This window comes from Lontra canadensis, unplaced genomic scaffold (genome assembly GCF_010015895.1).
Source record: "Lontra canadensis isolate GAN:19392208 unplaced genomic scaffold, GSC_riverotter_1.0 scaffold1, whole genome shotgun sequence".
NCBI lineage: Eukaryota > Metazoa > Chordata > Mammalia > Carnivora > Mustelidae > Lontra > Lontra canadensis.
Window position 1 is genome coordinate 104,793,631 of NW_022630995.1, and position 24,526 is coordinate 104,818,156.

The following is a 24,526-nucleotide window of genomic DNA, read 5'->3' on the forward strand; positions in this document are numbered from 1 at the left end:
GCCTTTCCCAAGATGACAGTTCCAAAGACTGCCATGTGTGTTGAATATTCATTTCATTCTAGGTGTTGACTACTTTTAAGATTGCATTCATTTGAAGAGAATAGAGCTTCTAGGAATACAAGTTTAATTGTTCACCATGGATGATTCAGAATAATATGATTTAACTTCTCTTTTACTTATAAATGGCATTTCCTAATAGGCTTGTCTACCGAAAGCTGGAGAAAGAGAGAATGTATGTGTAGCTTAAAGATGAAATTTTATTATCACAATTAATTATTTTTAAGAAGAGATTAATTCTCTTCTGTCTTTGCCTCCATGCTGGTGTTATTATTCTTAAGATTTGATTTAGAAGCTTTCTCTTGAAAATGATATACTAGAGCTTTACTTTCGATTTATCTGCAGTGTTCATAATACTGTAGACTACTTTTTAAGGGGAGTAAAGATTTTATTAAAATTTCAAGCATATTTTGTTTATTGTTGAGTGGTCTCTTTTATAAGTAGAAGAATCTGCATATAAAATATTGATGATGTCATTAAGGAAGTGTGAGTTGAAAATGTCACAGATATATCTAATGACCATCATTGAGGCAATAATTTTATTATTATTATTATTATTTTAAGATTTTATTTATTTATTTGACAGAGAGATAACAAGCAGGCAGAGAGGCAGGCAGAGAAAGAGGAGGAAGCAGGCTCCCTGCTGAGCAGAGAGCCCGACGCGGGGCTCGATCCCAGGACTCTGAGATCATGACCTGAGCCGAAGGCAGCGGCTTAACTCACTGAGCCACCCAGGCGCCCCAATAATATTATTTTTTTAATGGAAATAATATCAACAATATTCTTTGTATTTATTTCACTACCAACATTACTTTGGACTTTCTTTCTTACTGTGATTTTAGGTTTTTCTGTGCTTTTCTAGTAAGCACTGGCTTGTCACGGCTGTATACAAGGATGTTTGTCACTAGCTTAGGTTGTCTTTGAAATGATTTTTTACTGTAGCACTTCTCCTAATTTATTTTCTTCTCCTTATTACATGAACCCATACTATTAATAGATTTGCCAATTTAATATTATATATTATGTTGTATAACTTATGTATCATTCATGTTATAATATTAAAATTTCTAATTTAAATATTAGATGTAGTGATAAAATATTTAGGAAAATTTGAGCACAAGAGATTACAGTTGTAACAATCAGACTTTGGCAGTGAATCTGAGAACCCCAATCTCACCCTCCCATCCTTCCTAATTCTTATGCCCTATAGGGAAGTAGAATTTTAACATCGATTCTACCGCACCTAGCTCCAGGTCTGACACATAACACTTAACAAAAGGCACTTAACCAAAGCTTTTTAAATGAATGAATAAACTCAGGTCTTTAGCAGATGTTCTTGAAAGGATTATTTTGATATGAAGTAGCATATGGATATCCAGTCAAAACTATGGAGGATTAAAGGGGTAGGGAACATTTTTCATTGATTGCTGATTGCTTATGTTGGGTTTGGGACTTTAAAAAAAAATCTATAGTTCTGTTCATTTCAGCCCTCTAAACCTGTCCCTTTTTCCTTCACATCCATTTACTCCATTAGTTCTGTTTCTTTTTCCCAGAGAACAGTTTGTTTTAGAGTTTATCCCCTGGCTAAAATATTCTTATTATTGTGTTCCTATCTTATCTGGATGTTGGATGAACTGTATTTTCCATTGTTACACATGATTTTTCCTTTGTTTTCTCTAAATGAATTATTTCTAGAAAGGAATCTAAACCCTGGGTAGTTATTATTCAGCCTTGCTAGTGTTTGTAAAAGCAAAAGTTGACTTTAGACGGTGAGGAGCTATGGGTAAACATGGGTATAACAAAAATTGTTTTTAAAAGTGAGAGGAAAGTATTCAACAGTGAAGGTGGGAGAGTAGATTTTAGTTTGTAACTGAGAAAAAAAGGGGGAGACGGATGCCTGGGTGGCTCAGTCAGTTAAACATCTGCCTTACACTCAGGTCATGATCCCAGGGTCCTGAGATCGAGTCCTACATTGGTCTCCCTGTGCAGCGGGAAGCCTGCTTCTCTCTCTGCCTGTTGCTCACCCTGCTTGTGCTCTTTCTCTCTCTGACAAATAAATAAATAAAGTCTTAAAAAAAGGGGGGGATAATAGTTCAATAAAATAATGTCATTTTTAAGAAATTTTTCTCAGAGTGGTTGATGTCTCTTCCTCCTCCTCCTCCTCTTTTCCTTTCCCCTTCCCTTTAACACTCTTTTTTTTTCCTCTCCCATTCCTCCCTTTTTCCTTTCACCAGTGTTCATAAAAAGTCTTCTTCTTGATGGGTTTTTCTACAAAATAAGGGGCTCATCCTCAAGCTCCAGAGGAGTAAATAGTACTCACTGAAGTTTTTTTCTTGTTCCACCTTGACAAGACAAACAAATTCTTTATTAAAATGTAGATCCCTGTAGCATCACTCAGGGACTCTGGCTGGAGGAAGTAGAAAAGGTAAGGGTTTGACTCTTCTTGGGGGGACAGCATTTGGGCCTTTAGTTTCTGTCTCCTCCAGATATTTTTGTGCAGTGCCCACCCTGAGCAATGGAATGCACAGGAATGCACCGCCTTATGCTGCTTTCTGTTTTTCATAGTATTCCTTCCAAAGCTGTAACTCTGGGGAATGCCCCTGGGATTTATCAGGCAGGTAAAATGGTTCTATATCAGTGGTTATATATCAGAAACTCTTATGTGGCTTGTATTTTCAAAATGGAAAGCGATCTAGAGCCTATTGGTATTATTTCCTCGCTTTTTGAACAGGAAACAGCAAACGAAAAGTGAAGTTATATAGCCTGTTAGTGGCAGAGCTGGTCTGAATCTCTGTGCTAACTTGAGGACTAGTAAAGGTAATACCATACTGCTTCACTCACCAAGCATATAGACAAAATTAGATCTGATAGTTAAAAAGAGTGTGTCTGAAAGTCATTTGGCATACCAATTTGATTTAATGTATTAGGTGGTGTAGCATGATATAGTGTGAAGAATTGAAAACAAACTTACCTGGTTGTGCATCCAAACTCTACCACTCAATATTAGTTAGATTGAACTTGGATAGCATATTTAATCTCTGTATCTTAATCTATGAAATGGGAGCAATAAACACTTATTTTATATGGTTATGGTAAAGTCAGGTTTCAAATCCAAGTATTCAAGCCTTTTTTTTTTTTTTCCCCCCATTATTTATTTGACAGAGAGGGAGGGAGGGAACACAAGCAGAGGGAGCAGGAAAGGGAAAGCAGGCTGGACCTGGGGCTCAATCCCAGTACCCTGGGATCATGACCTGAGGTGAAGGCAGATGCTTAACCAACTGAGCCACCCACGTGCCCCCAAATAGTCAAACCTCTTGACACCAGGGTAGAGCACTGTAGGCATAAATGAAATCCATATAGAATGTCTAGTCTCAGTTTATCCACTAGCATACCTCCTTCTGCAACAAATTTTAAAAGTGTTTCTAAGACCTTTACTTGCATGTTTTTGGGAACATTTCTATTTTCTCTGGTCATTGAAAGCACATGATTGATATTTGAATAACAGTCTAGGAAAGGTATTTTTCAGTAGTTTCTCCTTCAAAATGGTTTCTGATACAATTTACCAGGGATATAGGTGTTGGTTTTATTTAATTCTAGGTAGGCTGTTAAAATCAACAGAACATTTTTGTAGCAAGTGAATGGCTCTATAAAGTAGTTTAGAAGGACTCACTTTTTGGAATCCAGGTCCCCAATCTGGTGATCAGCTAGGGAAATAGAATTCATAGCGTCATGACTAGCAATAGTAAAGTGAATTCAGGATCCAAAAAAAAAAAAGTATAATTGTGTTTATTTATTATCACTACTAATTCCTTAATTTGAGGCAGTGCCATTCATTCTGTAAATGAGAGAAAAATACTTCATATAATTCAAATTCATTTGGGGACCATATTATTTTTTTCCTCAGGTGGTACAGTGGCTAAATAATATGTTTCCAAATGAGAAGTCATATGTAATGCCATGTTGTTTATTTATTTATTTAAAGAGAGCAGGGGCAGGGGGTAGGGGGTGTTGGTAACAGGCAGGGGGAAGAGGGAGAGAGAATCTTAAGCAGGCTCTGTGCTGAGCATGGGGCTTGGTTTCACCATCAAAGAGTAAGAGGCTTAACTGATTGAGCCAATTGAATGCTTTTCATTCATATGTAGGTCAGCCAAAAACTACCTCAGAAAGCACCATTCTTAGATTTTTCTATTAGATATTCATTGTTGGCACAAAAGTTCAAGACTTAGGGACTTCTTTCTTTTAAATTAAGCCTGATATTCATTTAATAAAAGATTCTCTAAGTTTGGTGATAAGCCAATCTGTCATATACTAAATATGTCTTGTATTTCTCTGATACTTAAGTGCTATTTTTATTGGGCTTTGGTAATGTAACTTTAATCTTAAACCAATCATATTATATTTCTAAATCTTTGCTAACTGGCAAGCATTTTTAATGCTATATAGTTAAATATATTACAGATTTTAAATGGATTAGCAGTATTTTACAATAAATTCAGTGTATCAGCAATACAAGGTTTGTTCTAGAACAAATTCAATTAGCTTTATTAAATTAGGGATTTTAAAAATGCTTAAATGAAAACAGTTCAAGGTTAGTTTTATTTAGTTAAAAGGGACATTTGGATTAGAATGGTGAACAAGTACTTGTTTCTGAAACACTTAAGTGAGTTTTCTTTCTCTTTCACTGTTGTTTACCTTTCTTTACCACAGAGAAGGAATTGCTTGCATTGTAACAAATTAACAAGAAATTATATTTTGCTTAATAGGTAACTGGATGGTTAATAGTTACTTAGGTACAAAAGAAAATTGAAAAAACTTTTGATTCCTTTCCTCTTACTAGAAATGAGGAATTTGAGAGAAATCAGTACAATGTGCATTAATTACAGCATCCAATGTTTTGGTAATAACCCTTTTTGTTTATATATAAGTATTCCTTAGGAAGTGAAATCTATGGGACTTTGTATTTTGCTTAATATCTCTTGCTCAGATGAATAGTTTTTTTTTCCTCGATTCTTATAGAAATCTGCATTTATTTTAAAAAATTTTCAAGATAATCTTCTCTTGGTGTGAAGACACATATTTCATTTGGTAAATGTAATATTATATTTTACATTATTATTTACATTATTAATTAGAAATATTGTCATTGTAAATTATTACAAATGAAATATTACATTGGGTAAAATGACATTCCTTCAAGGCAAACTCTATTCAATGAATATATATAAGACAAAGTCTAATGAAAGGACATGAGAATTTTCTTAGCATAGAGGTACACAGTTATATAGTCACACCATAAGAATGAAAAAACTTAGATTATTGCTATTAGAGTGAACAGATGGTGTTCTCTAACATTTCTCTTGTATTTTAGCTAAAAATTACATTAATTTAAATGAAAATAAAATAAAGGACCAGGAGGAAAATTGCTATGGTTAATCATAGGCATGTGCGTAGTCAGTGTGCTAATGGTTTGAATTTCTTTTTTTTTTCTTTTCCTGTTTTTTTTTTGGGGGGGGGGGGGGGAGGGGCCGAAGGCAAGGGAGAGAGCATCTTAAGCAGGCTCCATGCCCAGCACAGAGCTTAAAGTGGGCTTTGATCTCAGGACCTTGAGATCATGACATGAGCCAAAATCAAGAGTTTTCTGCTTAACTGACTGACCCACCCAAGAGCCCCCCAAATGGTTTTATTTCTGTGCATTTCAGAGCTTACCAAATGAGACTTCCAAAGCACAATTTGACTCTTTGCGTTTGATCACTGGTTATTTCAGTGAGCTCTCCCAGGTCATTTTGCTGGCTAGTTAAATCAGTAACTCCCCAGAGCACACTGGCCTCATAAAGGGTGCTCTTATAGATTATTCTGCTATGGGAGGAATCACATTCTCGAGTGTTAAGTTTTGTTTATCTAATAGGTAGTGATAGAACTTCCTCCACAGAGTCTTTTATGAATCCTGAAAGCCCAAGAGTCCCTTATGGTATGGGCATCATCTCTGAGTGAGGGCCTGTAATGATTTTTGCTCTCTCTCATGGGAAAATACAACTCAGGGAGCCACTGCATTTTTCTGCTTTTGCTCGCATTTTAACAGTTCTCATAGTAATCACAGTAAACATTTATTGAGCCATTTAGTCCATACCAGGCATTTCTTCGAGTTTTTATGTGGCGTATGTTATTGAATCCTCACCATCACCTTGCATGTTGGTATTATTATTATCTGCATTTTGCAAATGAGGAAACTCAAGCCCAGAGAGACTGAATAAATCCCGCCAAGATCTAGACCAACAGGTAGCAGAAAAAGGATGCAAACCCAATAGGTGGAGACCCAGGGGCAAAGACAGTTGTATCGCCCAGACTTCTTTCCTATCAGCCCCTAAAATAAGAAGGGACATTTTTTATTTGAGAGCAAAAATTCATTGTAATTAATGTGAGTAAACACTTCAATAATTGAGAGTCTTTGTTATCTCTGACCAGCAAGTCAAAGGGTTGGGTTGGCCTTGGATCACAGATGTAGAATAGTGAACACTGGGTTTCAAAGTAGAGGGAGACTGGGAAGTTCCTGCAGCTGTGGTAATCCTATCAACCTTGAAAATCAAAGGTTTTCTTTCTTTTGGTTGGAAATATTTGGTTTCCTTCTTCCCTAATTAGCTTTTTAAACAGTAATTAGCCACTGCCTTCGACCACCTACAATTTACAGGCGTTTGCAGGTTACTGTTGTGAACTTTGGTGGAGAGGGCCTGGGACTCCCAAGATTATGTCCTGGCCCCACATGCTACCTATGTTATCTTTACCCTGCAGCCTAAACACAGTTTTCTTATTCTCTTGATTATAAAATGACCATTATGATACCTATCACAAAGGGTTATCATGAGGATTGAATGAAATCATGTATTTGAAAATGTTCAAATATGTCACATATGTACAGATAATTGTTTCAATATTTAGTAGTTCTTTTAAAGTTAAAAATCTTATATTCATAAAGTAGTTCTTCGTTCCAAATAATATCTCTGCCTAATAGAGCAGGCAGATGAAGATAGCTAGAGTGGTTTTGAAATGAGATAATATATAAGGAATTTATTCATTATTGATTTGAAGATACCTAATAGCATTTAGTATCTCCAAATCATATTGGACTTAACCCAATATTATAGAGCTATATTCATGTGTCATTAAGTAAACACTGTGTGTATTATGTAAAAGTAAAAAATGTTAACTTTTGTTGCATGATAGCACATCACTCAGTATGATGCATATATGAATAAGGAGAAAGCAGAAATAAGCAGGTTTTCCACTATTTTTTGAAATTGACAGACAAATGCTTCTCAGCTTAAACAAACTAATATGCTTACGATTTTGATGAAAATTTCTGACTGATTTTACTAATATCCTCTCTGTTGAATATTCATGTCGGTGTGAACTTACTGACTTACTTTATCAAAATAATTGAATTGGTTATTTGTGTGCAGTAGGCTTTCACAAAATACAGTGTGTCAGGAAGACTGAGTTTTATAGGAAATAAGTTAGGAAATGATTGCTCTCCCCTCCTGGATAGTCATAAGATACAATAACATCTGCAAATCTCTAAGAAAAGTATTGCACTAAACACTTTCATTAACAAGTTCTCATTTAATCCTTTTTAACAACCTCTTGAGGTAAATATCTCCATTTTACAGGTGTGGAAACTGTGGTTTCTTTAGGGACACATAACCATTAAAGCCAGAATGTGAATATAGGTGATTAGGGACTTTGTAACTCAGAACCACTATACTTTGTAGCATTGAGAGCTCAGATTCTGCTCATATTGCTGGTAATTGTAATGGCAGGTAGACTAACCCGGCATTTTAAGGAACAGAGTTTGGGGGGGCACACTTTCAACAAAATCACTGACTAGTCTGAGAGGTGGCCAGCAGTCATTAATGGGAAACTTTTAGGCTTTGGCAAGAACCTGAACTCAATGCTCATGTATAGAAATACCTTGGAGGCTCCTCTTACCTTTGGATCAATCCATCAGAAATCAAATTAAAACAAAGACCTTGTACTTTTTACAAGTGGAGTACTGAATCAGTGATTCCTTGTCCTATTCTGGTCTCTTTCAAAACTGGGAACAATTAAATAAGACAGGTAAGCCAAATAAAAAGTGGAGTACTGAATCAGTGATTCCTTGTCCTATTCTGGTCTCTTTCAAAACTGGGAACAATTAGCTAAGACAGGTAAGCCAAATAAGATGTCCAGGGAACAGACTGCACATTTGGAATAAATATTATTGCATTTAGAGAATTAGGTGGTAAGATGTGAATCGTGTGTCCATAAATCATTGGCCAAATGTTTTTGGAATGCTCTCAGTGGCCATCACTCTGGGTAGGGAATGGTGAACTCATAAGGAAAGAGCATCACCAGGGAATCCAGAGGACTAAATGTGTATTTCAGGCTTTGCCATTAATTACCTCTGGATCCCTGGATGACTCCCCTCTTATTTACAGAGGCAAAGTCACAAGGATTAAAAACACAACTCTAGAGCCAGAGGGCCCATTTTAATCTCTGGCTTCCTTTACTTATTTGCTACACTGTGAACTTGGTAAATTTATTTAGTTTCGTAGTGCCTGTGTTTTTGCATATGAAAAATAGAATAATGGTATCTGCATCATGGGATTGTTATGAAGATTCAGTGAGTTGGCACATATATAGTGTTTAGAACAGTGTCTGAGATATAGTAACTGCTATAGAAGTGATTATTGTTTTTTGTTATTATTATCACTGGTACTCTTATTCTCTTTGAGTCTTAGTTTCTTCAACTAGAAAATTGAAAAATGAAATTAAATGATATGTAAGAACACAATTTCAGGTTTGTACATATTTGTTGGACTTAGCATAAAACCCATCTAATAATTTGTGGGTTTCTTATGAGTGCCGAAGTACGAAAATTAATACAGGCAGGAAATCCTCTATGTTTTAGGGGCAAAGAGAGAAACACAAAACAAAAACAGAGTAAAAACAACTTTGTGTTTTGGTGATCCAAGGACATTTTATTAAGTAATTGATACTCAACGTTGGGGATTCGGATGGAAAGCAGGCTTTGAAAGGTCTTTTTAGCAGTTGTGACATTTGAATAGGGATGATCAGGAATCAGGAGGTTGCATTCTTAAGGAGCCTACAGAGGCATTTGTTAATCATAATGAATACTTAATGAAGTATTATTATGGTAATAATGCTCCCAGTGTTTTACAAATATTAGTTTGTTTAAACCTCAATTTACAGATCTGAAAACTTTAGCATAGAGAGATTAAATCATTTGCCCAGGATCATATAATTTGGTGAAGTTGGAGTGTAAACCCAGGCATTCTGAGTTTGTGCTTTTAGCCCCTTTTGCCTCACTATTTCTGAAAGGCTTGAGGAAAGGTATGGAATTATATGGAATACTTGGAGTATTGAGTAATTAGGTATGACCAGACCATAAGGTTTGGGGATTAGGTGGGTAAAGTGGAGATTACTGGGGATTTGGAGAAATCATCTGATCATTATTTGAATAATCTAGATAAGAGTGTCATTGAGCAACTAGACTAGAATGGGTCTCATATGAACATGAGAAAGCTGTGATGGAGGGAGCCTTAGCCCCTTTGGCTCAAAGAACCTTTTGAGAGTCTATTAAACTGTGGACTTTCTCCCCAGAAATGTGTGCAACACACAGCATTCCCACAGAATTTCAAAAATTTTGCAAAACTTTTAATTTATTTGATGCTTTACATAGCTTAGTTTTTCTCCCTTGTAATAATTGTGTACTTTCGTTAAAGTCTGCAGTTTTTCTCTTTTTTCTATGCTTTGTATTTTTCTGTTTTCTATGTTTTGTATTTTCTTCCAGTAGTCATATTTTAAAATATTTTCTTTAGATACCTGTTCTTTGGTTTTAACTTTTACAAAACGTAATTTAGGCGAGTTCTTAAAAACTTAATCAACTTTGTATCTGCACTGTATGAATATATATATTAATAAGTGATTGTAACTATTTTCCTTTGTTGCTTGAGTTCCAAATGGTGGTAGACCTTGTAGGGAGCAGATAATCTCTATCAGTATCTACACTGTTCTTTGTTTATTCAGGAGAAGTTTGTTATTTGAATAGTTGTATCTGGGATGGGGAAATTATTTGCATTAAAGAAAAGGGAGATAAATCCTATTCCCAATGCAACTACAATGGCCTCTTATAGAGAATCAGATCCAAGAATCTGTCCTTGCTTCTAGGACACACGTTATTGTCCCTAAAGCATGGAAACCGTTTGGGTAATTAGAGTCTGGAGGGAAGAGAGTTCAGAAAAGATTGGGTGACTGATTATCATTTGTTTTGTTTATCATTTGGTGTGAGTAATAATTGGGTCCCTCTTGGCTAGGTGGGGAGTAAGCAATGCTAATACATGTGGGAAATTATTCTAGTAAAATTCACATGCTATTTAGGATTTGGCTTTTTTTTTTTTTTTAAGGGGGGAGGGGCAGTGGGAGAGTTAGAGAGAGAATCCTAAGCAGGCTCCATGCCCAGTGTGGAGTCTAATCTCACAACCTTGAGTTTATGACCTGACTGAAATCAAGAGTTGGGTGTTTAACCAATTGAGCCACCCAGGCATCCACTTCCTTCTGGATTTTCTAAATAAAATTTTCTGTTCTCTAGCTTACTTCAAGAATATGGTATATAATACATATAATATACAAAGTATGTGTAAATTGATTGTTTATTATATTGGTAAGTCAATAGTGGGCTATTAGTATAGCAGTCATACTTATATGAAAGTTTTGGGGAATCAAAAGTTAGGTGCAGATTTTCAAATGCATGGGGTGTTAGTGCCCCTAATCTTCATTTTGTTCAAGGATCAACAGTATACCATTATGAATATCATAGATACACCCTGATCTATCTAGGGCTGTTGTAAAATATGGAACTGAACACATTCTCAGTATTGCCAGGCCATCATTCTTTTGTATTTATATGGTGAGAATGGCTCCATTCCTTTCCTGTGCAATAACAGGCACAGATTTTGTGGTGAGTGATCCATCTTGCACTACCTCTGGATATGTGCTTGCACTGTGATTGGTGAGGATGGTGGGAACTCAAGTTTTGGAAAAGTGGAGCATTATCAAGAGCCTTATAAAAAATACACACAACTCTACTGTTAGAGTAAAACATACAATTATACTATTTGATTTGTGGTGTGTATGTGTGCACACGTGTATGTGTATATATGCATGTGTGTGTGTGTGTGTGTGTGTGTGTGTAATTACTTTTCACGGGATGTGTCCTGTATCTTACATTTGTATTAATCTGCTAGTAGTTCCACTTTTAAACATAATTATTTTGGGGGTGGTAATTTAAGCCAAGGAATGATTTTAAATGATGTGGTAATAAAAAATATTATATTTCTTGTCTGCCAATTGTGAATTCTGCACACATAACTGTAAGAAAAGCAGTCCCAGTGCTGGCTAAATGGCTCACTGTGATACTTGGATAGTGAAAAATTTGTGGAAATGAAGCTTTTTGGATGTTTTGGGGAACCATAACCCAAAGTCATATGTCATGGGAGTTATGTTGTTCTGTTTGCCATTCTATATGAGCTTAGAGTGAGTTAGATAAACTAGGTTTTAGCTATTCTTGATGGCTGCATTTCACAATGTATCTTTCATTTGTGTCTTGTAGTAAGATTGGGGTTCACTCTGATTGGTAGTGATAGTCATCAAGCAAGTAGTTAAAAGAGGGGAGAGGAGGACTCTCCTCCTGAGCTACTTCTGACATATAGGGATGCTGAGAAAGTGTTAGTCATAAATCTCAGATATCACAAAGCTGGAAATGAAAAAAAAAAGTTTTTTATTTTACTGATGCATACTTCAATAAATAGATACTACTAGCATTTTTTAACTAGAAAAATGTTCTTTTTAAGGGAAATATTTGAACTGCCTTCTGAAGTTTCATGGGATAGAGCTCTGTGAGTGTAAAAACACTGAAGCCCTGTTGTACCCAGGTGATACTATTTTTATTGTTATTGAGTCAATTTTACATCACAAATAGCTACAAATTTATCTATGATCCTGTATTCGCCTATGGGATTAAAGATATTTAGCACTTCAGACTTTTTGTAGTGGTTTTTGCCTCTCCCCTTTTTGGTTTTCTATCTGTTGCTCACTTTTGACCCTATCAGTTTCATCTTGGAGTGAGGCCTCTAGTTCCACCCTACCAGCTGGCATCCATGGTCTCTTTCCTGTAATGAGTACTTTGAAAGAGACGTTTACTAAATGAACGTTTCAGTTTCTGAGTTATTTTGGTTATTGACTACCTTTACACAATTACGTACTTTTAGATCTGAACAAGGCCATTTCTTTTCTCTATTCTCTCTTCCCTTTTTTAAAAAAATTTTATTTATTTATTTGGCAGACAGAGATCACAAGTAGGCAGAGAAGCAGGCAGAGAGAGAGGGGAGAAGCAGGCTCCCCGCTGAGCAGAGAGCCTGATGCGGGGCTCCATCCCAGGACCCTGAGACCATGACCTGAGCTGAAGGCAGAGGCTTAACCCACTGAGCCACCCAGGCACCCCTCTATTCTCTCTTCTTAAACTAATTCTATTACCACAAAATTTCCCCAAATTCTAAGAAATCAAGGAGAAAAAAATCCATTCATTTTTTTCATTCTTTCAGAAATGCATTGATTGAATATCTGTCAATGCCAAGGCATTTGTCTTGCTGAGGCAAATTATGCTCAGAGAGTAAGATTCTCTTTGCCAATAATGTAGTTAACACAGGCTCACTGTGGGAATTATAATTTATAATGGTAATATTTCACAAGCCAGTAGCATATGGGGTAATGTCTCTTAATAAGCCAATAAAGAAATAACATACTCCAGGCCAATGATGGATTAATTACACTATTGTTCCAGGTTTGGGGGAGATGAAGGAAATAAAATCCAAATTTAGTTGATGCATAACTGTCCAGGAGTTGGTTCTCAGAAGAGTTGGCTTAGCTAACCAAGAGCTGATGTCCAGCTGCCAGGGTAAAGCAGAAGTCCCTTGTTGCTGGCGCATGTTGCTAAGGGAATGAAGGTGCTACTGTTAGTGGGCAAGATGCTCTCCTTCACAAGGCCCCTGAAAGGTTTTCACCATTCCTCCAAAGAGTCGTCTTGCTATGGCAGGAGCTAATGCCCGAGGTCTTTGTATACCTGCTGCCGAAGCAAACACTGTCTAAGGTCTTTGGAGAGCTATTTAGATCAGCAATGGGTACGCTTACCCATACCGACTACTCTTGGCAGGTCCTCACAATTCTTGGTATTTAACGTTTAAATGTACGTTACATCATAGTGACTCTTCCTATGCTCTTATTGATAAGCCCCCAGAGACATCCATCAACAGATGAGCTACTGAGTGTTTATTGACAACAACAGATGTTGGTGACAACATTCTAACACAGTTTTCTCAATGTAAACAAATTCACCCTTCATTCAAAACAACTTCACTTAAGACATAGACAAGTGGATTTGAAATCTTAACAACCGATACACAACAGTATGGGACTAGACTTTGAATGCAACTTGATTGTTAAACTTTCTGTTTAATTAAGCTGATGTTTTTTGAGTTATTGATGACTGATGGACTTATTTAAAGAGATTTGGCATCACATGTTAATTTGAAATTGACATTATAATTAATCTTTTTCTTTAATTACTTGAGAATTTCTTCTTCGTACACGATATATAAGAGTGGAATATCTCCTATAAGTGTGGCTCCTTATTAAGGAAGGGAATGCAGTCTGTTGGAGCTTTATTATGAAATTAACCATTTTCCATTTGCTAGATTAAGAAATGCGTGTTTGATTTAAAATAAAATTGACATATATATTTTAAAGATAAATGAAAATGAAGTTTCAGAGGATCTAATTGTAGGTGGTAGTCACTAAAACATTCCAATTTTTAAATCAAGGTATGTGAGGATTATGATTTGGGTAGCACAAATTTGAGTTGCTAAGACCTGGAACCTCCTGTATTATTCTTCAGACTGGGTGTTTCTTAGAAATGGTGAACCAGAGAAAGTGGAGAGTAGGTCTGGTCTCCAGGGCAGTATAATTTAGCATAAGCATTACTGAAGCATGGAGAGGCCCAGAAGACCTAATATTTCACTATTGAGCCTACAAGGAGTAGGGAGCAGAGAGCCAGGTCATGGGGGATTAAATGCAAACCTGGGATTTTAGCTCCCTGCCCCTGGCTCCCTGGAGGGTGACTGTGAGGCATAATATTGATCTTTGCTTCACGGTGGCACACAGATATAAGGCTGTATGCCAGATTTATTTTTTTTTAAACCAGTCACCCTTTATATGCAAAAAGTGGTAACATGGTAATCCTTAAATTGCCACTTAGATTTACATTATTCGATATTTGGGACACAAATTTGCCATATCATCAAGACCTTTCAAAGAAGAGAAAGCCTATTCATTTAAAAAAAGTTATTCTGATGCCTGTAGGTGTTTTAAACACAGGCTGGGGACCGTGGGTGAGTATGTGGGCATAGAAAATGTGTGGGCATCTCGAGCTGAATGATGAATTTGAAAGGAAAGAATTGTGTGTGGGCATAGATTGATTTTTCATATCAACTTCCAAGTTTAATTGAAGGCTTAGAGGGTTTGCTATTTTTAAGACAGAGATTTCTGAAGTTTACATTTATTAAAGAATTTCTAATCTAATAGTTCAGCTCCAGTATAGGTAAGGTCCTTTCTTGTATTTCATGTCTTAGGCCATTGACTTGAGGATTTCTGAACAGTAAAGTATATCTTGGGTTAAATAAAGTTTTATAATCCCTAGATACTTTTTATTTCTGAGGGAAAATTTTCATGTTCAAAGGGACCTGCTCGCTTGGGAAATAAATTCAGATTGTCTTAAAGTATCTTGTTTGTTTCTTGATTTTAATCTCCTCCTGTGACATATTTCTCTCGAGAAAAAGAAAACGTTCAAGGCAAAAACCAAACAAACAAAATAAATAAAAAGCCCTCTGCTTAAATATATTTCAGTGAGTAGAATTTTATTCATTACTGTAAGTTTGCTATTCTAGAGATTACTGTAAATACCATTTGCTAAAAATATTGCTGTAGTCACTTCATCTAGTACTGAGGTCAAATACATGTAGTTGGGGTCATATGACTAAGTATGACTGCTTATATATTTTTTTAATTAAAAAATTGTAATGTACACTCTTACAAAATGATACATCTTCAATTATATATTTTAAAATTTTTAAGTATTTAATTTACTTAATATTTAAATTAAAATATTTAATATTTAATTAAAATTCTTCATTTAATCTGAACATTCAATATCATATGTTAAAAATCAATAAATATAATTTTGCTTTCATCGTGTATACATATAAAATAATTTGTGATTGGCATGGCCACCATGGTAAGCCCTGGACTTGTACATATAACTTTTTAATTTTAACAACAAAAAATCAGATTTTATTTAAGCTTAGTAAGGCCGAAATGTTTTGAAACTCTTAAAATATAACTTTTGTCAAATCATTTTTCATATTGAATCATTATTACATAATTTTTTATGTAAGCCAACTGCAACTTTTCTAGTAATTAATAAACTCACCAAAATATCAAAACTTCAAAACAGTTCTGTGATAGAACGACCCAGTCCTACATGTAGATGAGGTCATGGACTATCACCCTGTCCTTGCGTCCTTAGACTTAAGAACATAGAGTAGCCGGAGAATACAGCCTATTTAAAGGAAAAGTATTTTGAAATTCGGATAATAAAGGAAGCTCTGATTGTGCTGGTAGGTGCACATTTTCACTAATTAAGTATTAAATCCCTTGTAGCTATAACAATGATTCTTTTAATTAATTAGTGTCTGATTTTTATTAAAGAATTGCTTGTAGCACATTTCAGATTTAGGTTCAAAAGTAATGTGTAGAAGAAAAATTCTGTAAGCCAGAGGAGAAAAGATGCCCTATTTTAATGAATGCTTCGAGTATCATACTGCCCTTTTATTAACAGTTTGGGGAAGTTACGTAAAATATCATTGTGCTATATTTGCATGTAAACATTCAGGAAAACCAAATGAGGTATTCAGTTTGCTAGTGAAATGATCAGTGCACATACCGTGTCTGAAACTGAATACATTTTAAGGCTCAGCATCTGAGGGGCAATATTCAGAGGAGGCAGGAAAGGAGGTCTTTGCTCTAAAGATGGTGGAGCTCATCAAAACTGTAGGAAAAAAAAAGCACGAGTAAATTAATAAATTGGGGTTTTATTTATAGATTTACTGTGAAGTTTTTTTGTTTTTTTGTTTTTTTAGTTTCAGTGGGATCGGATGTTTCTGTTTACAAGATTAATATTCAACCACACTTGAGATGAGCAAGCATATTTTAATTTGACAGACATTAATGCCTGTAAATGAAAGCCAGTGACTTTCAAACAAACAAGTGATGAATGTCTACAGGAGTGGTGTAAGGCGGGCCCTAGTGAATAAGTTCCTACGATGTTTCTTAGAGGCTAGCTGTGGTTAATTTTTAAGCTGCCCCTCCTAGATGACATGGTTTGTATATTTTGCATATAGACATGATGTGCATGGATTAACATGTATCCACATACTGACAGGATTTTTTTAAACCCAGAAGGATAGAAGTCAAACCTACTGGCTCAATATTAGAACCCAAGCAAAATTTAGCGAAAAGTCACCAGGATTTCCTTTTACATATGTCTTCACTGTTTATTCAGAAGCAGGATCAGATTTCAGGGTAATTTTATTTACTTACAAAGGAGTTACTTTTGTGTATTTTAACTGGCATTTTGTGTCTTAAAATTAGCATATTCTGTTTTTCGTTCCTTACCTCAAAGGCAGAACCTCATCTTCTGGAGTCACCTAAAAAAATTAGATATTTGTTCTATTCTTCAGATGGAAGAAAGCTGTGTTTGTATCTGAGAGTTTATAGGAACCCAGACATAGCCTTAAAATAGATAAAGACACTTTTTTTTCTTGCTTACTCATTATACATCATCTCTCATTTTCTTTAAATTTTGCTCTTCAGTTTTGTGGTTTAATGCTTTTCCAGGTATCTCAAGCAAAAACTAATAGATATAACCATGATACCATATCACCTCATAATCTCTTCAGAGTCTGGATCTGCCAATATTTGTTTTCTCTTGCCTACTTCTTCGTGGTGCTTCTTACTGCCTGACATTGAATACAATGCATAGTAGGTGCTTACCAGGTGCTTGATGATTGATTGATTGGTTGGTTGATACGGTTTGATAAGAATAGTAGTTGTGACATATACAAATGTCCACCAGGGAAAAATGGAGTGCCAGGGTACGGAGGTCACCCAGAATGTGTTTGAGTTGTGTTTGACATGTGATATACTTAAACTATTCTCTTAACATGTGCCAGCATAAGTATCTTAGTGCAGACAGTACTGTGAAATATGGGACAAGAGCTGTTTCTGGACACGTTCTGATGACAGAGAGGGAAGGAATACACATGTCTGGACTTGCAAAGACTTCACATCTGCTATGTTTGATTGACATCGTGGAACATGTTTGGGGGTGGGAATCAAACTGCTTGGGGTTTTATATGTCTTTGCTTATGGTATAGATCCGTGACTATCAGTCTGGACTTCCCATCAGTTTACCCTGGGTTTCTTTAAAACCATGCCTAGATAAATTAAATCAGAATTTCCAGAGGCTGCCCCTCAGCATCATTTATTTTTAAAAGTGCAATCAGTTTGAGATAGTTTGAAGTACTGTAGGAGCTAAATTTGAAAAAGAAGAACAATTACAGAATATAATTTCCACTCCCCCTGTTCTCGGTTCCTGGTTGAGAAGGCTGCATCATGGTCCATAATAATGTAGAACAAAGGATTTATGCAATTTTAAAAGTTCTAGTATCCATATTAAAAAATAAGGAGGGAGAGGAGAAATTCATTTTAATAAATTGTATTTAGCCCAATATATGCTGAACCTTATTTCAACATGTAGTGAACATAAAAATATTAATGAGATATTTTGCATTTCTTGTTTTTTCTTGTATCAAGTGTTGTAAATCCGGTGCACATCATAGGCTTGCGGCCTGTCTCAGTTTGGGCCGAGCCCACCAACACCAGCCACTTTTCAAGCGTTCAGTAGCCAGTATGTTGCTATTCAATTGGACAGAGCAGACTTGGAAAAGCGCTGGAATCCAAACCAGGAGACCTAAAGTTTAGCGGTTTTGTCAATGACTAATCCGGTGACCCTGGACAATTCACTTATCCTCTCTCTGGACTTTGGTTTCCTCTTATTTAATGTGAGGGGGTCAGGAGTTAGTCTGAACTGAGAGAGTTCTAATTGCCCCAACAGTCATCACAGGGAAGAAGAGAGGCTGAAAGTGAGCTGCGTTACATTCTTTTTCCTTTCGATATACTTCAGGTGTCTTTTTTTTTTTTTTTTTTGGAGTAAATAAAAATAAAGGAAAACAAAGGTTTGAAAAAAAATCTCTAGGCTAAATGTGTTTTTCACCCGTGATTCTTTCTTGTCAGCGTTTATGAGACCATTCCTGGAAGAGGTCAGGCAGCAGTTATGCTGCTCTTTTTCCAGTGAAGGTACCACCGTGACCCGGAACCTAGGGTGTTTACCATCAAATAGTAGGAGTCCCTTTTTTTTTTTTTTCTTTTTTTAAGATTTTTTTTTTAATTTGACACAGAGAGAGAGACAGTAAGAGAGGGAATACAAGCAGAGGAAGCCGAAGAGGGAGAAGCAGGCTTCCCGTCGAGCAGGGAGGCTGATGTGGGGCTCGATGCCAGGATGCTGGGATCATGACCTGAGCCAAAGGTAGATGCTTAACCACTGAGCCACCCAGGCACCCCTAGGAGTCCCTTTAATTGTGGCTAATGTGGCTCAGATTTGAGGAACAGAAATCTCACATATCTAGATCTCCCCCAGAGTGAGAGCATATCACTTCCGGTTACCAGGACACATCATGGTCATCTAAAACTGATGCAACCCAAATCACAGGAGGAGACCCCTGACTATTTCAGAGGTGGGGTCCCCCTTGTCAGCCAGAACCTAGGGCTAGAATTATGCTGGCATCCCGGCTTTTCTGACTTGGAATGTGTTTCTCTCTGATGAATGAATAGTTGACAACAACTTTAGTAATCGTTCTATGGATGCCAATATTGGATACATGTGATTTTGGTTCCTTGACTAGTAACCTTTCTCTGAATCAGGTAGACGAACTCTCTGGTAGCATCAACAAATAGGAAATAAAGATACAAGATCATGTTCTGTTCACTAGAAATCAGTAGCTGCCAGATTTCCACAGCTATTGACACGGGAACTCACTCCTGGTCCAGTATATTGTTTGCTTTTAAAGCTGTGATTTATGTTAGGAATCAGTTGAGGATGTATATCTCCCAAATTTTATCTACTTTGCTATCATATTTGAGGAAAAAAGAGTGACATTGAGTGGTAGTTGTGAAGTGGAGAAAGCTGAGACGGTTTCTATCTACATTTAGGATACTTCTGAGGAGACTATTAGAACACCATATTCCATACTTAGTAGGCAATTATATAAAAATTGGTTGGGAAGAGTCAGCCAAATATCAACAGTTATTTCTTCATTTTATTAGATGTACAGACTCAGCTCCTTCCGTCCTGGCCTGCTCATGTAGCAATGAAAGCAGCTTATAATACTCAAAACAATGGAGGGGAAGGAAAATCCAACTTTATTATATCAAGTGTAGCCATTTTTACAATTAATGAAAGACATGTTTTCTATGCACATTGAAGTCTTTGGTCTAAGTAGTTTTTGCTCAGTATTTGGCACATGTCTGTGTGTAGGACACCAGGTGAACAGAGAAAGCAAATAAAATGTGACCTTTGTAAGGCTGGTATTTTCTTTATGAAGCCAACGGGTGCACAGATACACAAATATTAGCCCACTCGTATTTTTTGTCCCAGAAAACTCCTCTCTGGCTTCCAGCGTCTCTGCATTCCAACTTCGGCATCATCACTGTGCATCTTGGTTCCCTGGGGGCCTTGCCATCTGTTTAACCGGTAAAGGGCCCCATCTCATCAGTGTCTTTATCCTCCAGCTGGAAACAGAGCCCTCTGGTTGGCCTTTTTCCTCTCTTTCCTGCTCCTGTTTATTTGGAACCAGCTCCTCTATGTCAGAGCAGGTGGCTTCACCTTAGCCAGTTACCCAGGATTAGCAATTACTGGAAGGTAAAAGATCGTCCTCGAAGAGGGAGCATCTGTTACTGCAGTGAACTTGGCATTGGAGAGAGCCTAGGGACTTGGACAAAGTCTAATTCATGAAGGTGATGCCTCTCAGGGTGCTCTTCTTTTGCCTCTCACCTTCCTCAATGCTTCAGTTCTTTCAGGTTTAACCCTTTCATCTTTCTTAAGTGTAATAAGGCCAGCTAATCCATGGGTGTCCCACGACCTTCATATACTTGACAGTAAACCAGTCCCTTATTCTTTGGTGCTCCTAGGATTCTTGTACAGTTGTGCACAGTCACTTCAACCTTCATAGTTGCCCAACGCTTACCTTAGGAAATCACTGAAAAGATAAAAAAAAAAAAAATGGCTCTTCGCCTTACCCCAAGTGTCCTTTTGAAGTTTCTTCCTTTCCAACCCGTCCTATGTGTGGGAGATTTTGAGGAGTTACCAGGTAAGATATTTTCTAATTTCAAACCATACATAAAGACCCACATTAAAAAAACCCAAAAAACAAAAAAACAGAAACATGGCCATGGAAATGTGGAATGTTGCCATGTTTTCTTCATAACCATATCTGTTAGGTAAGAAAAAGCAGGGAAGACAAAGAAACAAAACGAGCAATTTTACCCCCAAATGCCTGAAGTCTAATGACCTAAATTCCTCATTTTTAAAAAAGATTTTATTTATTTATTTGACAGACAGAGATCACAAGTAGGCAGAGAGGCAGACAGAGAGAGAGGGGGAAGCAGGCTCCCCACTGAGCAGAGAGCCCAATGCTGGGCTCTATCCCAGGACCCTGAGATCATGACCTGAGCCGAAGGCAGAGGCTTAATCTACTGAGCCACCCAGGTGCCCCTAAATTCCTCATTTTTTTCTCCTCCTTGTTTAATTCTTCTTGCCTTAGCTCTTATTGTACACTATGCTTCGGCATTATGCATTTTGTGTTTTAATTTACATTATGGTTTTGTATTCTAGATCTGTGCTACCCTGAGATGCCCCAAATAATTTTGAAAACAAATGTGGTCTTCATAAGAAACGCCTCCCAGTATTTGTTAGAATTGCAGTTCTAAAAAGTGATTCCCTCCTGACTTTACGATTACTAAGCACTGTCCTAAGTCCTTTTTGAAAGCAGTGTAGTGTCCTTGTTGACACAGCTATTCTAGCATCAAACTGCTGGAGTTTATACTTGTTGGGTCGACCTAGAAATTGCTAGGCGATTGTCTTGGGCAAAGTGCTTAATATTTTTAAGCCTCAGGTTTTTCCCCCACAGTAATGCTGTGAGGACTAAGAACACTGATATGTAAACACACGTGCATACGTCTTACTCAACTCACAGCTTTCCTGTTGTGTCTGACTTTATTACCCGAACGAAACCTGGCATAAAGGAAATATTCTATAAATGTTAGCTCTGGATGTTTCTACGTACTTGAGTTATTATAACAATGCTGCAAGAGATGTAATCCCCAATCTACAGGTGAGGCAACTGAAGCCAAAGGAGGTGATTTCCCTCGCTCAAGGTCATAAAACTGGAGGGTGTACAAAGCCAAGGCTTGCACCCGGGTTCATCTGACCACAAAAGCCTCATACTTCTCCACTGAGCGTACTTCTGCCACTTCATTTTGGCTGCATAGTTAACTAGATATGCTTGGATTATTAAGAGAATCAAGTTGCATCCATTAGTATAGGTTTACATCCTGATTTTTCTTTTCTTTTAAGTACTTGTAATTTCTCTTGGATAGCAAATCTATGCTACCAGAGTGCACACAATTTTTTGCTATTGCTCTACCGTAAATCTTACTCCTGTAAGAGACGATTTCAGGAAGTTAGGGGGCTAGGTTTATTCCTGAATATCAAATGTTCTTTCTAAGAGAGGAACCATCATATGGAGATGTTCTTATGCATATGGCATAATGCTCATGGCAGCTGAAAGGTTCATGAAACTGTGTTTATGGTCCTTCTAGATATTTCTAAGAGATCTGAGTTGTTTTCCAATAATGACTCCTCATGTAAAATAGACAATGACTCACCCTCACAGAAGGGGCTTATTGGCCATTTATCAGAAATTTTACCTTTGTGATACCATCTCTAACCTTGGAGCTTTGGATGTCTTGGTACATTGTAGAGGTTTAGTGAATATCCTTAGCTGAATGAGTGAATGAATGAGTCAATGTATTCGCAGATGTAAAGAGTGACAGTAGCTATCAGAGAGCTTCTTACTGTTAAGGTATGGGGGTGTGGGTGAAAGAAAGAATGTTTGGTTCCGGGTCTGAGCAGTCAGTTGTGTTTGTTATTATATCATATTCCTAAATACCTGTGTCTCCTCCCTGACACCATATTGTCCTTCACTGTTGGAGATGATCCTCTGTTATACGCACACACGAGTCCCGATTTCCTGTTTAATATTCAGTGCATTTTTTGCCTTTTTGCTCTTAGATTTCTGCTCTCTCCTTAAACAGTGAGTCAGTGAGTTTACTCAGAGATGTGACTTTCTTTGGAGGGCCAAATCTGGTCTGGGAGACCTTTTCCCAGTGGAGACATCTCCTCCCGCGTTAGTTATGGTTGGCTGTATAGAAACTATTGTCTTTTGTAGAATTGATTATTGTCTAACAGAAACATCTCCCTTTCTTTTTATTAACTTAATCAGGATCTTCTAGATGCAATATAAATTTTCTTTCAGCAGTCAAATCTAGAATCAAAGAAAGAAAGCAGTCTTTCATTCTTGACAACCCTTGATTTTATTTTAATGTGGGAACTTTTAAAATACTCCAATAGGTGTTGGTAACAGAGGGAGATATTTGGTAGTTATTATTGAATTTTTATTGGGTTTGGCTAATGGAATAATTTGACGTTTTCTTTTTCAGCTGTCCCATTTCCTCCAAGTCACCGGCTTACAGCAAAAGAAGTGTTTGATAACGATGGGAAACCCCGTGTGGATATCTTAAAGGCACATCTCATGAAGGAGGGCAGGCTGGAAGAGAGCGTTGCATTGAGAATAATAACAGAGGGGGCTTCAATTCTCCGACAGGAAAAAAATTTGCTGGATATTGATGCACCAGTCACAGGTAAGTCCTGAGGATGGAGACTGCCCACTTGTAGCTACACTTTGTTCTTAGCATCAAATCAAAAAATCCTAGATACCAATGAGTCTTCAAATACCTTTTTCATCTTACTCTTTAACTGTCAAGTTTTTACATGAAGGAGTAAAGCTATGATACAGATATAACTATTTTTTCATTTCATGTATTGAATATCTGTAAGATGGTGGTGCTCTAAAAAGTGTTGTGCAGTTCAGAGGTGAGGAAGATATTCTGAAGTAATACTTTACTTTGGAGCTGATCTTGTTTGTTGGTGGAAACACTATCTGGCACAGAGGACACAAAACATTTGTTGGGAAAGGTTGGACAAGGTACACCAAGACATCCACAGTGGTTGAGAAAGTGACGGAGTTAAAGCCATTGTTCTCAAAATGTTGTCCCCAGACTAGCATTATCATCTCATCCCTCTGAAACTATTAAAATGTAAATTCTTGGGCCCTGCCTGGAATGACTGAATCTTATTCTCTGGGCTGAGGCCATTTCTGTTTCATCAAGTCCTCTAGGAGATTCCAGTACACATTCAAGTTTGAGAACCACTGAAGTTTAGGAAGAGGCCAAATTTCATGCCTTCTTATAGTATTTTGTGTCTAGAAAATGTCTTCACTTTGAGTTTTTTTGCTCTGTTACTTCTTACGGGCAGATACATATTTTCGTATATAAGTATAACCTCTCTTAGTCCATCAAAATTAAATATTGCCCAAAACAATGTTGTATGGTGTAGTGGGTCAAATATTAGAGACTTTTTATCTATCCTTTGTAGAGTTTCTAAACTTGTAAGTTTTTTTTTTCTTTCTTTCTTCTTTTTTTTTTGGAGAGGCTAAAAATTATTTGTTTTATCCTTAATTATTATCATTCTGGCAAAGGAAAAAAATTAGATATAAGATTTTGTCCTTTTCATAATAAAGGGGGGGTATTTTAAAATATTTCACATATACTACTGATTGCTTCTTCCAAATCTTTATTACTTACATAATGATTGGCCTTCAAAGGTATATTTAAGTATTATTGTTAAGAGAAAAATAAGCTCTCTAGAATACCAGACCAGACTTTCCTTGGTCAAAATGTCCTTAATGGTTCTTATTCCAAAGAAATTGACAATCTTGATGTTTTATTTTTGGTTGGTAATGCAATTTTTCTTGTTTGCAATTCAAAAAATATAATGAATGTGTTTGGGGCC

The 24,526-nt window shown here is 36.7% G+C and overlaps 1 protein-coding gene across 6 annotated transcripts in view; it reads left to right on the forward strand.

Moving 5' to 3' along the window:
- Positions 1 to 24,526, forward strand: part of PPP3CA (protein phosphatase 3 catalytic subunit alpha) — a 317,790-nt gene that overhangs the window by 130,239 nt on the left and 163,025 nt on the right. For all 6 annotated transcript variants that reach the window (XM_032860901.1, XM_032860903.1, XM_032860906.1 and 3 more), the window contains one exon: positions 23,116 to 23,316. In XM_032860901.1, the coding sequence (XP_032716792.1) occupies positions 23,116 to 23,316 (201 nt within the window). The remainder of the gene's footprint in view (positions 1 to 23,115; positions 23,317 to 24,526) is intronic.